Genomic DNA, 18,316 nt, shown 5'->3' with positions numbered 1-18,316 from the left:
TTATGTACACAAAGATATGAAGATCACTGAACAAGCAGTGTGGGGTTGCTAGTCCTCCATCGGGCGCCTCCCCAGGTGACGGATAGGGGAATGCCTACCAGATATAGGTGGTACCGGGAAAATTAAATACACAGGGCGGACCAAAATTAGCACTGGACAATGCAGCTGATTGTTCAAAACTGACCTCAAACAAAGATCTTTAAGTGATTATTTGGGTTGAGAATCAGACACTCAGCAGCATGGTTGAAACAACTCTGAAGCGGTGCTTACACAGCCATGAGGAAAGCAAGGGGAAAATACCTTTAAAGCTACCTATAATTTATCATGGCACAAAAAAATAAAGTCAACAACTTACTTATCATGGATCTCAGATGCCAAGCAGGGGAAAGTGCTAATAGAGACGACAGGGCTTCCCAGGTCGTCATCCAGCGAAATCCCTGTTCGTTGAGGATAAAAAAATCAACATTCCCAATAGCGACATAGAATGTAAGAAGTATGAATGATTTCGGAATATTCAGAAACATAGAACAAGAGATGATGTCCCTGGAAATTGATGTACTTGGAATTAGCGACACTAGATGGATTGGCTCGGGAGAACTTGATACAGAGAATGGACGATCAACGACATCCAACACGGCTATGGAGTCGCCATAATTCTTAATAAAAGAGCAGCAAAATCAGTAAGAGGCTTTAAACCTATGTCTGAAAGAGATATGTTGCTACAATTCAACTTACGTGAAACTAATTTCAATACAGGTCTATTTAGCTACAACTGATAAAAATGAGTAAAAACTGGAAAAATTCAGTGGTGTTCTCCGAAAAGCATTGGAATTGACTTCTTCCAGGGACATAACCAGGGCCGTCGCTAGGGGGTAGGCAGGGTGGCGATCGCCTAGGGCAGCAAAATTCTAGGGCGGCATTTCAAGCTTGATCAACAAAAATCACATGTGTAGAAAGTAAGAAATGAGATTTAAATCGAACACGAAAATATACACACAAATTTAATCAACATTAGAAACCATCAGAGGTGCCGTATTATACACAACACTCATAAATATCCAGATGTCGTGTAAACCCCCTCACAGTACTGTTCACGAGTTATTGATGCTAAAAAACACATGTACTAATCAAGCTTTTCGGCCTTCCCTTTGCTAAACTGCTCAATTTTATTGCTTTATTAGGGTAGCCCGTGGATGATATTTTTCTGTACAATTCTCCAATCAGAATGCTGATTCATTCATTATTATTTTCATCTCATGCTTCCTAAGAAATAAATATATGAGAAGTTTGTTTCATTTTATACCACGTTCAATTATATAACAATATTTTTTATCGTACTGTATGTGCAGAGTAGGTGTTATATTCTGAATTTTTGGATTTGCCTTTGGATTAAAGGATTTAAAAGTAGGTTACTAAAGGTATAGTTAGTTAGTTCTATAATTTTGTATTTTTATCATTTCATTTTTATTATCATTTTTCGGCACTGGAAAGTACCTACGTTCGAAGCGTCGGATGATGAGATAGACTTAATAGAAAAAATCATATTCACTTATTTGATAATATAATGTTCCCAAAGAAATATGATCCGTGTTTCTTTCAGGTACGTTTCCGGGGTGATAGTGCGCCCCAAAACTGTCCAGGCGCCCCCTGGAGGAAAATTGGGGCGCTTAGATTCCGTTATGTTATTCTACTTTATGAACAAAAATTCGCATGTTCAAAATGTAAGGTGCCGAATGAGAAAGCAATAATTTCAAGATAATATTTCTCTAAAATGTTCTCATACTTTACCTCCTTCACCCGGAACTTTCAATTGCCCCTTGAGGAAATTTTTCTTTATTGAACACTGAATCAGGGCCCGCTCTGGAGGCTGGCTAATTGGCATTTTGCCGGGGTGGCAAATATTGAGGGGCGGCATTTTCAATATTTTTTCAGAAATCCGAATTCCAAGAAGAATGTCTTGAATATTTCTTTTTAATTTCAAAGAATTCCAGACATGATTTTTTATCAAATTAACTAGTTTTGGGGGTGGACGCATTCGAATTTGAAATAATGGTTCATTGGTATCATCCGATTGTTACACACTATCATCTCAAAGATAAAAAAAAACAAAATGTTCAAGCGTTTTATAAAGTCGGAACTCAGCAGAAGAACCTGAAACCGCAGAGCTTATTCTAGAGCGGCGGCAAATATTGGAGGAAGGTATTTTCTACTTCTTCCGAAAAATCTACTAAATTACTAGAAGAATGTATTGAATAGATTTTTTTTACTTTCACCGAGATTTTTTTTCGGATCAATATTGTTTTTTTTTAATGATGATTGGAAATTGGAATATTATTTCAAATTTTATAAATCAATTATATTTCACAATATGAATAGATTCAAATTCAAAATAGATTTTTTGCAAAGGTATCTTAAGATACTTCAAAAAAAAAAAGAATGCAAATAATTATCTGAAGATACTTTTTCAGATAAGTTACTTTGTCAGGTGTTAAAATGCTAGGTACAATTGTGAATTTCGGAAAGTCTTGCAATTTTGTTTTCGGTAGTAGGCATAAGACCGATATTAACGGAACTGACATAGTTATCCTTCGAACATTTGCAATAGATTCCATTTCTATATTTTCAACATCTTGAAAACATTACGGACCGGGATGTGCCTTTATAAGAAATCCTCCTTGCTTCTTTTCATAACTAGCAATTGGTTTCCATTCACAGTTTTATCACTTTTTGCCTCTAATCCCTCTGTCGAAGATCGGTTTTGTTTACGTAACTGCAGCTACTGAAATCAAGGGTAGATTTTTGTGACCTGATACGAGTTTACGAACAATTCATGGAAAAAACCAAATATATTCAAGAAATGGAATTTTTATCTTTTCTGTCCGACAATTTTTGTTAATTTCTTCTGTAGTTGATCAATTAATAATTTTTCTGATTAAATTTTAATTCATAAGAAATAATTACACTCAATACATTTTCTCTAATCCTCTAATCCCTCTGTCGAAGATCGGTTTTGTTTACGTAACTGCAGCTACTGAAATCAAGGGTAGATTTTTGTGACCTGATACGAGTTTACGAACAATTCATGGAAAAAAACAAATATATTCAAGAAATGGAATTTTTATCTTTTCTGTCCGACAATTTTTGTTAATTTCTTCTGTAGTTGATCAATTAATAATTTTTCTGATTAAATTTTAATTCATAAGAAATAATTACACTCAATACATTTTCCGTCCATGAAACTTTTTCAACTTTAAAAATCTCACTTGCAAGGGCGTCGACTTGTATTTTTGCCGGGGCGGCAGAAACGCTAGAGCGGGTCCTTATTGAATATTATTATGAAATATGAAAGTTATTGGTAGCGAACTCCATCTTTTTGATTCTTCACAATTTAAGGCATAATTGAAAAAAAATGTCGGCAAAGGAACGTATCGAATTCGTTTTTATTTTTGTATAAGTTGAAATTAGTTGGTTTTGTTTATATTTTTCTATGTTATTATTATCAAAATTTTACAAACAGTCGCCTTCAATCTTTTCATATTTCGGTAGAAGACCCCAATAACCCAAAATAATTTTTTTGCATTCTGCAGAGTTGACTAGGGCGGCAAATTGGGTATTTGCCTAGGGCGGCAATTTTGCTAGCGACGGCCCTGGACATAACAGTAGTTATGGGTGACTTTAATCCAAAAATCGGGGAAGGAAGATGTGACTCTACTGTGGGACCATATGGACATGGTGATCGTAATGAAAGGGGCGATCGTCTTGTTGAATTCTATCGGGAGAATAATTAATAATAATTAAAAAAAAATTTTTTTAAACATTTCACCGGTTTGATTATTAGATAAATTCTATACCAATCGAAAGTATGAAGCCCATAGAATTTGCAAACGTTAGGTTGTCTATTTTTTTCCGGTCACAACTCTCGGGTAGCCAGGTATAAACAGGTAAATCTATACTAGCATTTTGCAACGGTCTAATTATTGAATCAAAATCAATAAAATTAAAGATTATTTTATTATGAACACGGTGGTATAGGGTTGCCTGCGAAAAATCAGTCCCGAATCCCGGTTGTCGAATTTTAAAAAGTTAAATATTGCTGCGAGTGAATGTGTGCGACTGAGAGGTCCCAATCAACCATCTCATGCGATAGAAGAGGACACAGCATAGCAGCTGTTTGAAGTCCGTCCAGTGAAAGAAAGAGAGCGCGCATGCTATTTGTTCTTGGAAATGAAAAGGATAGCGATAGACTCGTGTATGCGTGCATCATTTTGGAGTAGATAATTATTAAAATAGAGGAATAGTTATTCAATTTTTTTTTTAATCAATTAATTATTATTTATGTGTGTATATTTTTCATGTGACACTAAAGTATATATACATCTTTACTAAAAAAGAAGGTTATAGTAATACATATATAATACTAATCTTGCAAATTTTATCTTTATTATTAGACGACAAAATAAAAAACAACAATCAAAAAAATACTTCTGTTTATTATAAAAAATTATAAATACAAAATTTTTTTGAAATTATTCAGGTTCCGAGTCATCGGACATATAACTTTGATCTCCAACTTCTGAATCTTCTTCGTCATCATCACGTTCCGTTTCAGTTCTTTCGACAATGTCTTCTATCTTTAAAGGTGTATGATCCCTAATGAATCCTACTGGTTTTAAATATTCATCTAAGAACCAACCGCAGTTCTCAGGCTGAAGTTTCACGCATATTGGATCCGTTGCATTAAGCCACATGGAATTTACAAAAATAGTTCGTGGAATTTTCTGAATTAATGATATCCAGCATGGTGGTATGGGAGTCGAAGCCTTTTATTTTTTCTAAGAAGTGCTCGCTGTCTTCTTTGGCAGAGTAATTTTTCATAAAAATGCGATATCTCGCATCATTCACACTGGTGCAGTTCCTGATACCATACATACTAGCCGTAAATTCTTGAACGGTCTTCATTTTTTCATCAATGAAAATATCAGCAGCATCTGTTAATGATGCAAAAACTGTTTGATATTTTTCATTTTTCGAAAATAGCTGAAAAGGTTTTACTTTTCCTCCATTATAAAATGCTGCCGTGTAATCGCAACCTGTAAATGCATGGAAGGCAGGAAGACTTCGGAATAATTTGATTCCTAATCGTCTATCGCTATCCCTTTCATTTCCTAGAACAAATAGCATGCGCACTCTCTTTCTTTTACTGAACGGACTTCAAACAGCTGCTATGCTGTGTCCTCTTCTATCGCATGAGATGGTTGATTGGGACCTCTCAGTCGCACACATTCACTCGCAGCAATATTTAACTTTTTAAAATTCGACAACCGGGATTCGGGACTGATTTTTCGCAGGAAACCCTATACCACCGTGTTCATAATAAAATAATCTTTAATTTTATTGATTTTGATTCAATAATCAGACCGTTGCAAAATGCTAGTATAGATTTACCTGTTTATACCTGGTTACCTGAGAGTTGTGACCGGAAAAAAATAGGCAACCTAACGTTTGCACATTCTATGGGCTTCATACTTTCGATTGGTATAGAATTTATCTAATAATCGAACCGGTGAATTGTTTAAAAAAAAATTTTTTTTATTATTAATTAAACCTACTCTGGACTAAAATTTGTTAGGCAACCCATATGTGTTACTGTTATTGACATGTTGAATTAAATATAAAATACGTTTTATCAAATAAGCATCTCGGTGAAGGTCGTTTTATATCGGGATCCTATACTATAAGGAATCTGAAAAGTACTTTCCCACCGAGTTACAACATTTCGATGCCAGCATACTTTTAATTACTTTTTTGTATGGATTCATATTCAGAGATTTCACAGTGAATGGTAAATGATTATATAATTTTATACTCTGATATAATGGAGAACATTCATATTCAGGTGTATTTTGGCACAAGAAGAATATGAGAATTTCTGGTTTCATATTCATGATAACTTGAGACAGTTTCCCACTTTGATATATTCTCTTTAGCATAAACAAGACATTTCAAAATGTTAATATTTTCTTCAATACGAATATGGGTTCGCACGATGAACGTGGTGTCAAATTGAAAATTTGTACAATCAGCTGAAGTTATAACATTATTTAAAAAACTCAGTCTTAGAGGATTAGACGCAAGGCTATTCAGGCCGAATTGCAGACAGACGGTCTTTCCGATATTCACCAACTGAAAAACTTTGCTATCAAGCTTTCACAAGCCTGCTGTAGCTCCCCACGACTCCACGCCGAAACAACCACTACTCTGTCGTCAGCAAAAAGTATCAACAAAAGACAAGCCAGATGATAGGGCAAATCATTTATGAACAACAAAAGACATAAGCTTGATGTCACATACATTGAAAATTCTTCTGAAGATTATACACGGAAGAATGCGTTGGAACTGAAGATTGGTGATACTCAGTTTGGTGTTGGCGTAGGAACAAGGGAAGCATTGTTTTCTTTCAACGTGTCAGTTCAGAGATGTCTGGACGTTTACCGGGACTAGGGCTGGGACTTTTTCGCCTTTTTGTATTCGAATATTCATCCATAAATTTATTCGATTATTCGAATAATTCATTCAAACAAATATTCATGCTTGATTATTCATGAGTAGTCATGAATATTCAACTATTCGTCGATTATTCAATGATTATTCAGTGATTATTCAATGATTATTCAGTGATTATTCAATGATTATTCAATGATCATTCAATGATTATTCAGTGATTATTCAATGAATATTCAGTCAATATTCATTGATTAAACTCATGTTTTAATGAACCAATAAAATCCGAGCGTTTTTATGAGCGACGTGGTATAATCGTTTTGGTGTTTTGCCGCTCGCCATATACGCTCTATTAGTGTGACGTCACACACCGCCATTTTTGGTTCTCCTGTCAGTGTTCGGAATCCAAACAAATAAATTGTCATTCAAATAAGTACGGTCTCGTTTTCATAATCAAATTGTCGTTTGGTTAATACAGAGATTTTTTTATCACATAACAACCTACAAAATACAATACAAACCTTCGCTGGGACAATACAATCTACATAGACCCTTTACTGGTCTAGAGGTACAAAAAGAATGATCGAGCGGATTCTGAGAACAAGGTTACATTTTCGAATGTAGAATCTTATATTATTATTATTATTAGAACTCTTTATTGCTAAATTCATATGTTAGAATCTTATATTCCATTTTTATATTTTTTTATTAATGAAATCCAAATTTTATTAATTTTTCTTTGGCTGAATACCTTTTTCTACTACTATTAACTGAATAATTTTAATTCAATTGTATCTATCAATTTCAATATTATGTAATTTCCACTAATTTTTATATTAATAAAACGATTTGTCTGTAGTGAATCACAAAACCTTGTTTTAATCATTCCTGAGTAGTGAGTCAAGTGATCATTCAAACTTTCATTCGTAACTTCATAAATATCTAACTATTCACTGAATAGAAAACTATTCACTGAATAATCAGTGAATACTCAACTATTCACTGATTATTCATGAATAGAAAAGTAGTCATTGATTTTATTCAACTATTCAGTGAATACTCGACTATTCACTGATTATTCATGAATAGAAAAGTAGTCATTGATTATTCAACTATTCAGTGAATATTCATGATTATTCGAATAATGCAAAATGCAATTATTCGAATAATTATTCAATGATTATTCGAATATTCAAATCATTCATTCATGATCCCAGCCCTAACCGGGACCTCTATATCTGCATGACCAGCTTATGCATCTCCTCAAGAGCAATGACCTTGATAGACGGGATGTAAGGTTGATTTCAAATCTCTATTTCAACTAACGGGCCACAGTAAAAAATGGACAAGACAGATCCGAAGAAATTGAAATGAAAAGAGGAGTCAGGCAAGGTTGGATACTGTCGCTTCTATTGTTTAATGCATATTCTGAACAGTTTATACTGGAAGCTTTGGAGGATGAGACCGCCGGTTTAAGGTTCTTTTCACACGGTGAGCTGTACGGCTCTCACTCATGAGCGAGAGCGTTTTCCGCTCATACATGCAAGCCTTTTCCGGTTCTACATTCAACTCTTGTGAGATTTTATCACACATGCCTGCATTTGGGGTGAAATTAAGAAAACAACTTGTCGTATTTTTGAATGAATTTTTGAATGATCGTATAGAATACAAAAACAAGTGATTCTACGGAAAATAACTTTGAAGTACTTTTAATCATGACCATGTTGAATAGAACATTGTCATATCTTCATTCATTCAAAAATTATTTTTATGGAAAGAACAAAGGAGACGAATAATGTTTTTATTGAATATCTGCATCCGATGTCCTCCGGAAAACTAAGAAACTTTCATTTGAAAATTTTCTTGATATAGCCTGTTCGCAGTAAATTATTCATTTTATTATATAATTATATTATTATAGGGGATCTCTCAGAATGGGACACCATGTATATAATTGTTCTTTGCGTGTTAATTTCACTGAGTTCTTCCTAAATGGCTGGACGGATTTTGATGAAATTTTATATGTATATTCAAGTGGATTCGAAAAATGGTTTAGATTCACCTTTTTAAAAAGTCAGGACACGAATACCAGTGATGAATGATTCACCTTTTTGTCACAATGTTTCTCTAATTAATTTTTTATGCAATCCAAAATTTTTTTTTAGCGAATCCACTTCTTGAACACACGAAAATCAAAATCCGTCCAATCATTCATGAGGAGTCTAATCAAATACATACTCTACAGGACTACCTCTGTCAGGACCGCTAGTATAAATACTTTGCTGCTGGAAAGGTAGACCAATAATAGTGGTACCTACTTACTCAAAATTATACTTACTCAAGTTATTTCAGAGCTTTATAATTCATTATTTACTTTGTCAGTTTCGATGTCATGATGATATTCATATGTAGATGGTACCTGACTACATGTCTACATATTCAACGAATTCTGTACAATTGAAAAATGTATTTAACGTGGTTGGAATAAATAAATACAATTTCAATCTACCATATTTCTTTTTATCATTCACGGACAATTTTTCAAATTGTCCGTTGAGGGCACTGCATACTTCCCTCCAGCATTTCTCCACTTCTTAGCGATCCTTATATGAATCGCTACTTTTGTCCCAAAGTGCGGGCCGACTGCTTACTGCATTTATGAGTTGCTCCACATCTGAATTCATCTTGAATAAATGATACTGACTGATTACCGGGAGCATTTTCGGCTCCTCGTGTAAATGCCCCACTCCTCCATTTGCATTTAGAGGAGGGGTTCCCAAAATATTTTGTTCCGGAGGCCTCTTTTCAAATATAAATTCATTTCACCAAATCCCATTTTTCAAATAATGAATTTTTCGTTAACTGGTTCAACAGAAACAGTTCCGGTTTTCCTCTGAGAAATTATTTTAAGATTGAAGAATATACAGTCTTTTACTTACCTATTATTCTAGCGAAGGCGGAGGAAATAAGTTTGAAATCTTAAAGTGCAACCCCTATTTTTAATGACAAGAGACAATTCGTCTGTATTCCTTCCTATTCTTTCTGACTGAATTACATTCTAATTCGGTACTTTGAATTTTTACATATGGTCTTTTTATTGATCAAGCTTGAAATGCCGCCTCTGAATTTTGTCCGAGGCGAATGCCTACCCTGCCTACTGCCTAGCGACGGCCCTGTTTCCTATACAAGCGCTCTGGTCGAGACAAGGTCGAGATGCATGAGACGTGACAGCTCTCGCTCATGAGCCGTGACAGCACATGGCTCATCGTGTGAAAGCACACTTGTAGTCTGTCTTTGCATTTCGATCTGTCGGGTCTGCCTCTCGCTCATGAGCGAGAGCCGTACGGTTCACCGTGTCAAAGGAACCTTACTGGTTTAGCCAAAGGGATGACCGTTAAAGCATAAAAAAAGATAGCTCTGTTCGTTTCCAGAATACACCCCCAGACATCTTCGAAGGATTTTACGGAAATGGTTCATATGAACTTTAAAGCTCAATGCGAATATTTGAGTCCAAGTATCCCGAAAATTATGAATCATTCAAGGTTATAATCAACTGATCTGGACAAAGCTAAGGTGGTGACGATCTGGCCGGAGGGTACTTTGGTTATGAAGTTTTTTCAGAGAAGTGTCAAGAGGACAGAACCAAGTTCAGGTTAAATAGGCCTGGGAAAAATTTCTCACTTCTAAATTTGGACGTACAGGGCTTCAATGATAAATGTAACCAACTGAAAATCTTCTTAGATGAAAATAACAGTGCTGACATAGTCCGCTTGACCGGAAATCATGTAAATTTTTCAACAGTGAAAACCTGACCATCTCCGGCCATAGTGTGCTCGTAGTCAGCAGAAGAATGGTGGTGTGAGAGTTTTCTGTCGGAAAGAGGACTTCACAGTTCTGCATTTTATCAAAAATGTCTCCATTGAGCTTCATTGTGAGGTAGCTGCAGTGTATTTATCTTTCCTTGAAACTATTGTTATTGGTTTTTATAGGTCGCATCTGGTAACATGAATATTTTCTTGAAGATGTTGAATGAAATTCTGAGTAAAATTAAGTTTTCGCAGAAAGTCTAACTGTGTGGTCATTTTAATGTACATTTTTATTTTTTCAGGGAAAAGGCCATGGGTTCATTGTGTGATCTGCTCAGTTCATATGGCTTTAAGAAATTGATTTATGCTCCCACAAGAGGAGAAAACCACGTTGACAACATATTTTTGAATTTTGAGCCAGAAAATCTTGCAACACGGGTTATTGGATGTAAATTTTCGAATCATGTTGCTCAGGTGGCGGACGTGTGGGTGAGCCATTTGACTTGGTTAGGAGATCCTTTAGACCGTTGACTGAGAGAGGTTTTTTCGTTTTGATGGAATTTCGCAAAACATAAGTTGGGACTTTTTGAAAAAGATGTTAACAATTTATATAGTATGTTTCATCAAATCTTTGTTGATACGTTTGAGATCTCTTTTACTCTGATACACTTTACGTAAACTGAGTTATTTAAGGTGCACTGATTTACTGTTGAACTTATACATATGAGAGAGGAGTTACAACTTTGCGGACATGTTTTTTAAATTTAAAACGGATAATCTAAGTTTGTTGAGAAATCGTTCGTGTTATAAGACAAATGCGGCAAATGCTGCATTCATAGCTAATCTATCTATATATCGGTTCTATAGCGTTCTACGCTTTCCAATTCCCAGCTTCCACGCTCTTATATCTTCCCAGTCTCCTGGCTGTAAGTTCCGTTCAGACATCGCCTTGTGCATTTCGCCAATGTTTGTTTGGGTCGCCCTCTTTTCCTTCTCTCTGTTGGCGTCCATTTTAGTACCATTTTCGGAATACGATCTTCCTGCATCTTTTCTACATAGCCGTACCATACTAATTGTCTTCTCTGTACCTCATCCACTACCATGCTTTCTACCCTCATGATCTTCCTTATTTCCTCGTTTCACATTCGTTCCAATCTCGACCTAGCAGCTGATCTAGGACGACGTTCTAGATTTTTATTCATCTGCCATGTCTCGCAGCCATAGAGCACTCATAGCTAATTACTCTAATAAATGTAAAACTAGCGGAATATGTCAGAGAAAAATAAAATTGATAAGAACATAGCCCCTAATATTTGTAATAACTTTTTTTGTTCGACCCTACATATACTGGTCAATTTTATCAATGATGTGAATGACGTAAATAACCCGTTTCTTAAAAAAGTTCCTAATAATATTGATTTTAGGTTTGGAGAGGTCTCTTACATCCAAGTAAGGGATGTAATACTTTCTTGAAAAATTAGCAGATCGAGAGATTTCAATGACCATTCTGTGTCACTTATCAAAAGGAATGTAAATACTTGTTTCCCCAATTACTCGATTAATAAATAGATGTCTACGTGAAGGAACATTACCTGAAGATTTCGAAGACTATTCCTTTGTTCAAGAAGGGCGACACCAATGACGTGTCAAATTATCGACCCATATCACTTGTGCTTGTTTTCTCAAAAATTACCGAGAAGATTGTTCAAATTGAGTCCTCAAATTTTGTTTCTGGGAATGGTTTAAGTTTGAATAATGATAAAACCGAATTAATAACCTTTTCATTGAGGCCTGTTGATGAGGTTGGAGTTGTGAGGTTTCTCGGCTTAGGTATTGACACGAGGCTCACTTGGAGTGCGCATGTTGGCTTTCTGTCTTCTCGAATATCAAAGAACATATTCTTGTTAAGGAGTCTTGCACTGTCTCTATCTCTGGAAGAACTTAGGAAAGCCTACTAATCGCTTTGTGAGTCCGGCATTCTGGTGTGAGGATGCTGTGTGGAGTTTGAGAGGTTGTTGGATTACAAAGTAAAGCTGCCAGAATTTTAAATAAACTCAAATATCGTGAGGATTATAGAAAATCTTTCAATAATCTCAGGATTCTCACTTTGCCTGGTGTCTTCATTCTGGAGTGTCTGCTATATGCCCTTTCAAACATTGGGGAGAGACGGTATGGTGAAGATGTTCCACTAGATCCAAGCATGATATACGTGGGCAATATTACAAACTGAGGAGATCGCAGAGAATGGACCCAATTTTCTGGCCTTCAAGTTTTTTAATATTCTGACTATAGGTTGAAGATCGCTGCCACCTAACCATTTCAAAAATGAAATTGAATACTTTTTACTGTATAAGGCTCCTTATAATTTGAATGAGTTCTTTAATTTCAAGTTTGATTGCTTTGGAGGCTTACATGTTTTTTTTGTGTAATTTATAATTTTATTTTAGATGTCTCGCTTTTTTTCTTGTGATATATTCGCTTATGCGTTTGACGTGTGTTAATATTATTGTATATTAACACCAATAATGATGATTGATTAATTTTTGAAATAACACCAGACGAAGTTATCAGAACAGTGAATGTAATGGAAAATAATAATAATTCTTTTGGGTACGATGGTATTCCATTGTCTGTTATAAAGGTTCATTGCTGAACCATTGGCCTATATCATTTATATGTCTTTCAAAGAAGGCATATTTTCAAAGTCACTGAAAAATTTATTGACATCTTCCCCTAAGGACTTCGAAAAAATAATTGTTAATAGGCTCCTTAATTTCTTCAATAAACATGGAATATTCTCAAAGTATCATCACGGACATTTGAAATATAAAAGCTCAGAGGCTGCCGTGATTCACTCGTCTCTAGTTTTCATTTGGTCAAGTCCTATGGAATCATAGCTTGGGGCAACGTTCGGATGTTGGTAGGATTTTTGTGGTCCAAAAAAGAGCACTCAGAACCATGCTTGGTTTCACTACGAAAACAACTTGTCGCGGACTCTTTAAGAGTCAAGAAATACTTACTACTGCCGGAACTTATATTCTCAAATATATTTTTTTAAAACAACTATGATCTGTTTCGGGAATATGAGAATTCCAATAGAAAAAGGCACGTCCATTCGTTTCACTTTCCCAGGTGTTCACTTTCACTGACGCAGGAAAATGTGCAATAGATGTGCCTGAATCAAAAAATTATTAATAGATCTGGAACCATACAATGTCGAGGCCTTCCCAAATTCTGTTTTAAAAATCTGAACGTTTTATTTTTCAATAGTGTCTTTAGTTTCATTGACGTATTTTCTTTCCAATGGATGTTTTGATTATGGAAATAAATATATTATTATTATCGATTTGTGAATATAATCAGCCAATTAGCTTCATAACTTCTTTTCAAGTAGCTCTCTCCCACGGCCCCTTTACTATCCGCCATTGCTGAATTGCTCGTTTTCCACAATGCCTATCAAATCGCTTGATTTCCTTCCACACTTGTTCGATTCAAGAATGGGCCTTGTAGAGAATGAAGCAGTTTCATTGAATTTCATAAATATTTCAGGAGAGCTTCCCTTCAAGAACGTTCGAGAATTGTGGTACATTTAATTTTCAATTACGTCAAATATTTGTGTTAGCCTTTCAAAGAGATTCCAAGAATTTTTTCCATACTTCAAGGATCTAGCAAGATATTTTATTTATGTTAAATCCAACGACCAACTGGTAAAGAAGAAATAAATGCGGTGAGTGAAATGATGTATGAATTTCAAGTAGTATCTTCGTTCATTTTCTCAACTTTTTCATTGGTTCTGAAGAACGCTGGTAATTATATAGAAATGTTTTATGTTTTTAATACTCGATTCTGTTTTGAACCCCAAATATTCGGTTTATGTATTAGAAGTAACATCTTTTGAGTGGAGTGAGTAATCAATAGTACAGTTGCTGCCTTGAATTTCAAATCAAATATTCAACAATTTAAAAATTCAGCATTGAGAGAATCAGGACTTTGAGATGAGAATTTTGAGATAATGTATGAATATCATTATTCTTTGGTGATTTCGTAATTCCATTGAACACACAAATTAATGATATTTGGAGTTCACAGTGATATTTTCACTTGTGCAAAATGATTTTGTCGTCATGAAAGCTAAAAATCGTACTATCTAAACGTTTATTGCCAAACATTATTCAACCATAACTTGATGTGTTGTTATGTATTCAATTTCAGATTGTTTTCCTGTTGGAGTAACTTGCGATTGAAATTTCGAACATTCTTCAAAACTGGACAAAACAGAGAAATGTAAGATTATATTTGAGAGATCCTCTCTTTTCTTGATGAAGAAGAAAATGTTATATTCGGGTTTTGAATTTAGAATTAAACATGACAACGTCCAATCATTATAATAATCCTCCATAATATATGATATTGATAACTTAATGATATATTTATATTTTTAATTATATTTCGCCTTGTTCGTCATTTCCCAAAAATTCAAATAAATGAGATATACAGGGAGTTTCATGAAAAACTGTACAGGGTGTTCCAAATTCGATACTCATGGAAAGTTCTTGAAAATTATAAGACTCAGAAAAAAAATTTTCAAGGATCCCCAATCTCTTTTTTCGAAATGAAAAGATATCAGAAAGCAGATTATATACATATTGATTTGTTTTTAAGTTACATGGCATTTCTTAAAGATGACCATGTCGAATATATCCCTATCTTGGATACTGCTCGAGACATTTTAAAGCAATTTTACCAAAAAACTATATATATGAAAAGATCTACTAAGACTTCAAGTTGAATATGAAACTGAATCCCAATTATATCAAAACTCTGAAAACATCCCATTTATATCTCGAAACCAGAACAAATGCAATTCTTCCCAGACGTCTTCAAAACGATTTAAGTGGAAAATTGACTCAATACGCATTAAATTCCGCCCTGGAAATAATAGAAGCATCCTTAAATTGATTTTTCTCACCATTTCTAACAATCAGTTTCTTTCCGAATATTCAAGTAGTTGTATTCATCGTACAGTTTTTTCCGATCTGCAATGCGTAAAGTTATGAAGGACCGAATATCACAAATATCAATCTATCCCCACGATAGGGCACGAGAGAACTGAGTGTCTTCAACGGTTTTCAGCGATTATAAGGGCTGTTCGCTTGCGCAGGAAGTTTGATGGTTATTAGAGATTGCATCGTGGTGTTTTCACGTTCTGAACTCGCAATGTGTCATGAAAGTGACGAATAGAGGTGAAATATCGTAAAGCGTGAGGTCGCATGAACCTCAATTAAATGTATAAACGAGTTCAGAAAAAACTAGCCCTCACAATGAAACTTTCCGCTTATTTTTCCTGATGAAATGTCACCGCGATGTTAAAATAGTTAGTCAAGAGAGCATGATCTGGACGAGACGTTCCAATACCAGTGGAGAATATTGAATTTTTTGGATAATATTTGTGCAAGACTTTTTAATCGATTTGAACCTTGCAAAATTGATTGATAAATAAAAAGAACAAAATAAACGATTCGAACAAGAAAAGCTGCTTAACTAACGGATATTGACAGAAAAATGTACTTGCGGTAGGCCACTGACTTTCTAACGCATGTGTCCGATCCAAACATCTTTCTAATTCACAAAAATAGTATATAAAAAAGTATAATTTATGCTGATGGTTTGATGGCTCTATATTCCAAAGTATAAAAAAATTTAGGTATATTTTTGATCAATGGAGCTTAGAAAGTGAAAAATTAATTCACACAATAAAGACTAAAATCCGTAGAAAAAACTTGGTGGGCAACTATTCAAATTGCAACCTTATGTAGTAAATCGGAAATTTGGTAATTATTGAATAGTTATTTATAATACAAGTGCAGAAGGCATTGATATTCTTCCACGAGTTCAAAATTCAAAAACGAGCCACGAAGTGGCGAGTTTTGGAATGAACGAGTGGTAGAATGAGCCTTCTGTACGAGTATTATACATTATTTTCTCTAATTCATTGCATTTTCATTGAAATTAATGAAATATTTCCATAAATATAATTTAGTGATTTTTGCATTGAAAAATGTTGGTTGACAAAACTGATTTCATTAAGGCAAATTGATGAATTGACAGATAAAGCCGTGGCTGAAAGTTCGGAGTACCAACATAGAATAATAAAATATAACCATGAAAACTGTGCGTTTCTGATATATTCTCGCATGATTTTGTTCTACAAGATGTGGAAGAATGAACGGAATAACCACAGAATTGGAGAAATTAATGGAATTATTATTCCGACTGAATTATACCTTAAATTCAGAAGAGCAAGTGAGACTTGTGTAATCCGATCTTATCTTAGAAGCAGGATATATTCATTTTCGAATATTGCTTTTCTTGATTATCGTCTCACTGCGTTGGTGAAATCGATATATTTTCAGGGATGAGAAAAAATAAACAATACATGAAAATCTTGGCTTATCTTAAGTTCGGCAAATGCGTTTTGGTCAGAGATGATACAGCAGAAAATCCGTTAGGCTGTAGGCAAATTGAAAGTATGGTTTCCAGCTAAGACAGCAGAAAAATCTAGCTTGAGCCGAGTTGGAGGCGGGGTCTGTTGACAAAAAATGAAGAAGGATGGAAAAATGTTTAACGAATAATTTAACTAGATATGGTATCCTGGGCAATTTCTGGGCGGACTTGGATAAGAACGAGGTTACGATTTTGGCGAGGCTAAAGGGTGTTCAATACCTTGTTCATACCACTGTTATTTCAGTGCTAATCAACTGCATTTCCAATTCCAAAATACAGGTCGGATTCATTTCATTTTTTGAGTGAACAATGACGTGATAGTGAACTTGAACGTATCGTCTCGATTTTCAAAAAAAAATCGATAGTATTCCGCAAATTGAACTTTAAAATTAAACACTTTCTTCAAATGACTATTCAGCTTCAGAGAGACTTCTCATTTCAAGTAACTCATCGTTAAATGTTCAGTGGTATTATGAGTTTTGAATTGGTGCAAACATTTTCCAAAAATTGCTTGATTTGCTCTAGTTATTGATGTTTTTCAAATGGAAGTATGCTTTTTGGAACGCCTCCCAAAGGTTTACGCCTTTTTGCAGCATAAACACCAATAGAATCTTGTACTGTATTTTATGGCTCGAGATAAATGACACTTTTAGGATTTACGAGGGTAGGGTTTCTCTGATTGGCTAAAATTGTGGACATTACTAGTTCATGTCAATGTTGCAATGAGGAATAGGGATAGAAAACTTGTAATGAAATCATTGTTAGAATTACAAACGATACTGTTCCTAAAAATATATATGCTAGCTGATTTTATTCGTAATGATGTCTAGAGAAGAACATTTTGAGCTCTTAATAGCATAAAGAAAATTTCATAAGTCATAAAGAAATTAAGAAAAAAAAAGGTATCTGGATTTTTGCCGAAATATGGAAAATTATTAATATTTGAGAAATCTGAAAAAAAATTCTCAAAAAAAAAAAAATTCTTTTGGAAAACTCCCTATTCCCGAAACTCTTTCTACAATATTTATCGTGTTCATTTAACGCTAAAAATAGGCAATTCTTGATTAAGAAAATTTTCTCGTACTTCCTTCATTAATATTAACTTGAAAAAAATTTCAGTAAACATTTTTCGCTTCGTGAAGCCATTCTTGTATACATCCACAAATCTACACACAATAAATTCTGAATTAGTGTCCAACGCATCAAATAGTCCTGCTCCTGTGGCGGTATATAACCAGTTGTTGAGTGAGCAAGAAAATCTTCCGGTATACGTGGATCCAGGGATCAACAAAGAAAGTTTGTCCACAGATCGAATCTTAGACAGGCAAAATGAGCTAGCAGAGTTGGGACGAACGAGATCACAATCCGCTGGAAGCACAAAGAAGACCGATGGCACTAAACTGAAGAGAGGTGGTTGAAGACGCTGGTGAGGCATCATACCATTATTCTTGTTTGTTTTCTTCCTGTATTAGAATTTGTTTTATTTTTTCTTATTCTGGGGTCTA

General features: G+C 34.6%; 1 protein-coding gene across 2 annotated transcripts in view; it reads right to left on the bottom strand.

Moving 5' to 3' along the window:
• Positions 1-15,419, bottom strand: part of LOC123673455 (CCN family member 2) — an 84,473-nt gene extending 69,054 nt beyond the window's left edge. For both annotated transcript variants that reach the window (XM_045607941.1, XM_045607942.1), the window contains exon 1: positions 15,277-15,419. In XM_045607941.1, the coding sequence (XP_045463897.1) occupies positions 15,277-15,279 (3 nt within the window). In that variant the 5' untranslated portion in view covers positions 15,280-15,419. The remainder of the gene's footprint in view (positions 1-15,276) is intronic.
• Positions 15,420-18,316: the final 2,897 nt, after the last annotated feature.

The sequence above is a fragment of the Harmonia axyridis genome, chromosome 2 (genome assembly GCF_914767665.1).
Source record: "Harmonia axyridis chromosome 2, icHarAxyr1.1, whole genome shotgun sequence".
In the NCBI taxonomy this organism is placed as follows: Eukaryota; Metazoa; Arthropoda; class Insecta; order Coleoptera; family Coccinellidae; genus Harmonia; species Harmonia axyridis.
Note: the sequence above shows the minus strand (reverse complement) of the source record. Positions and strands in the feature narration are given on the sequence as shown.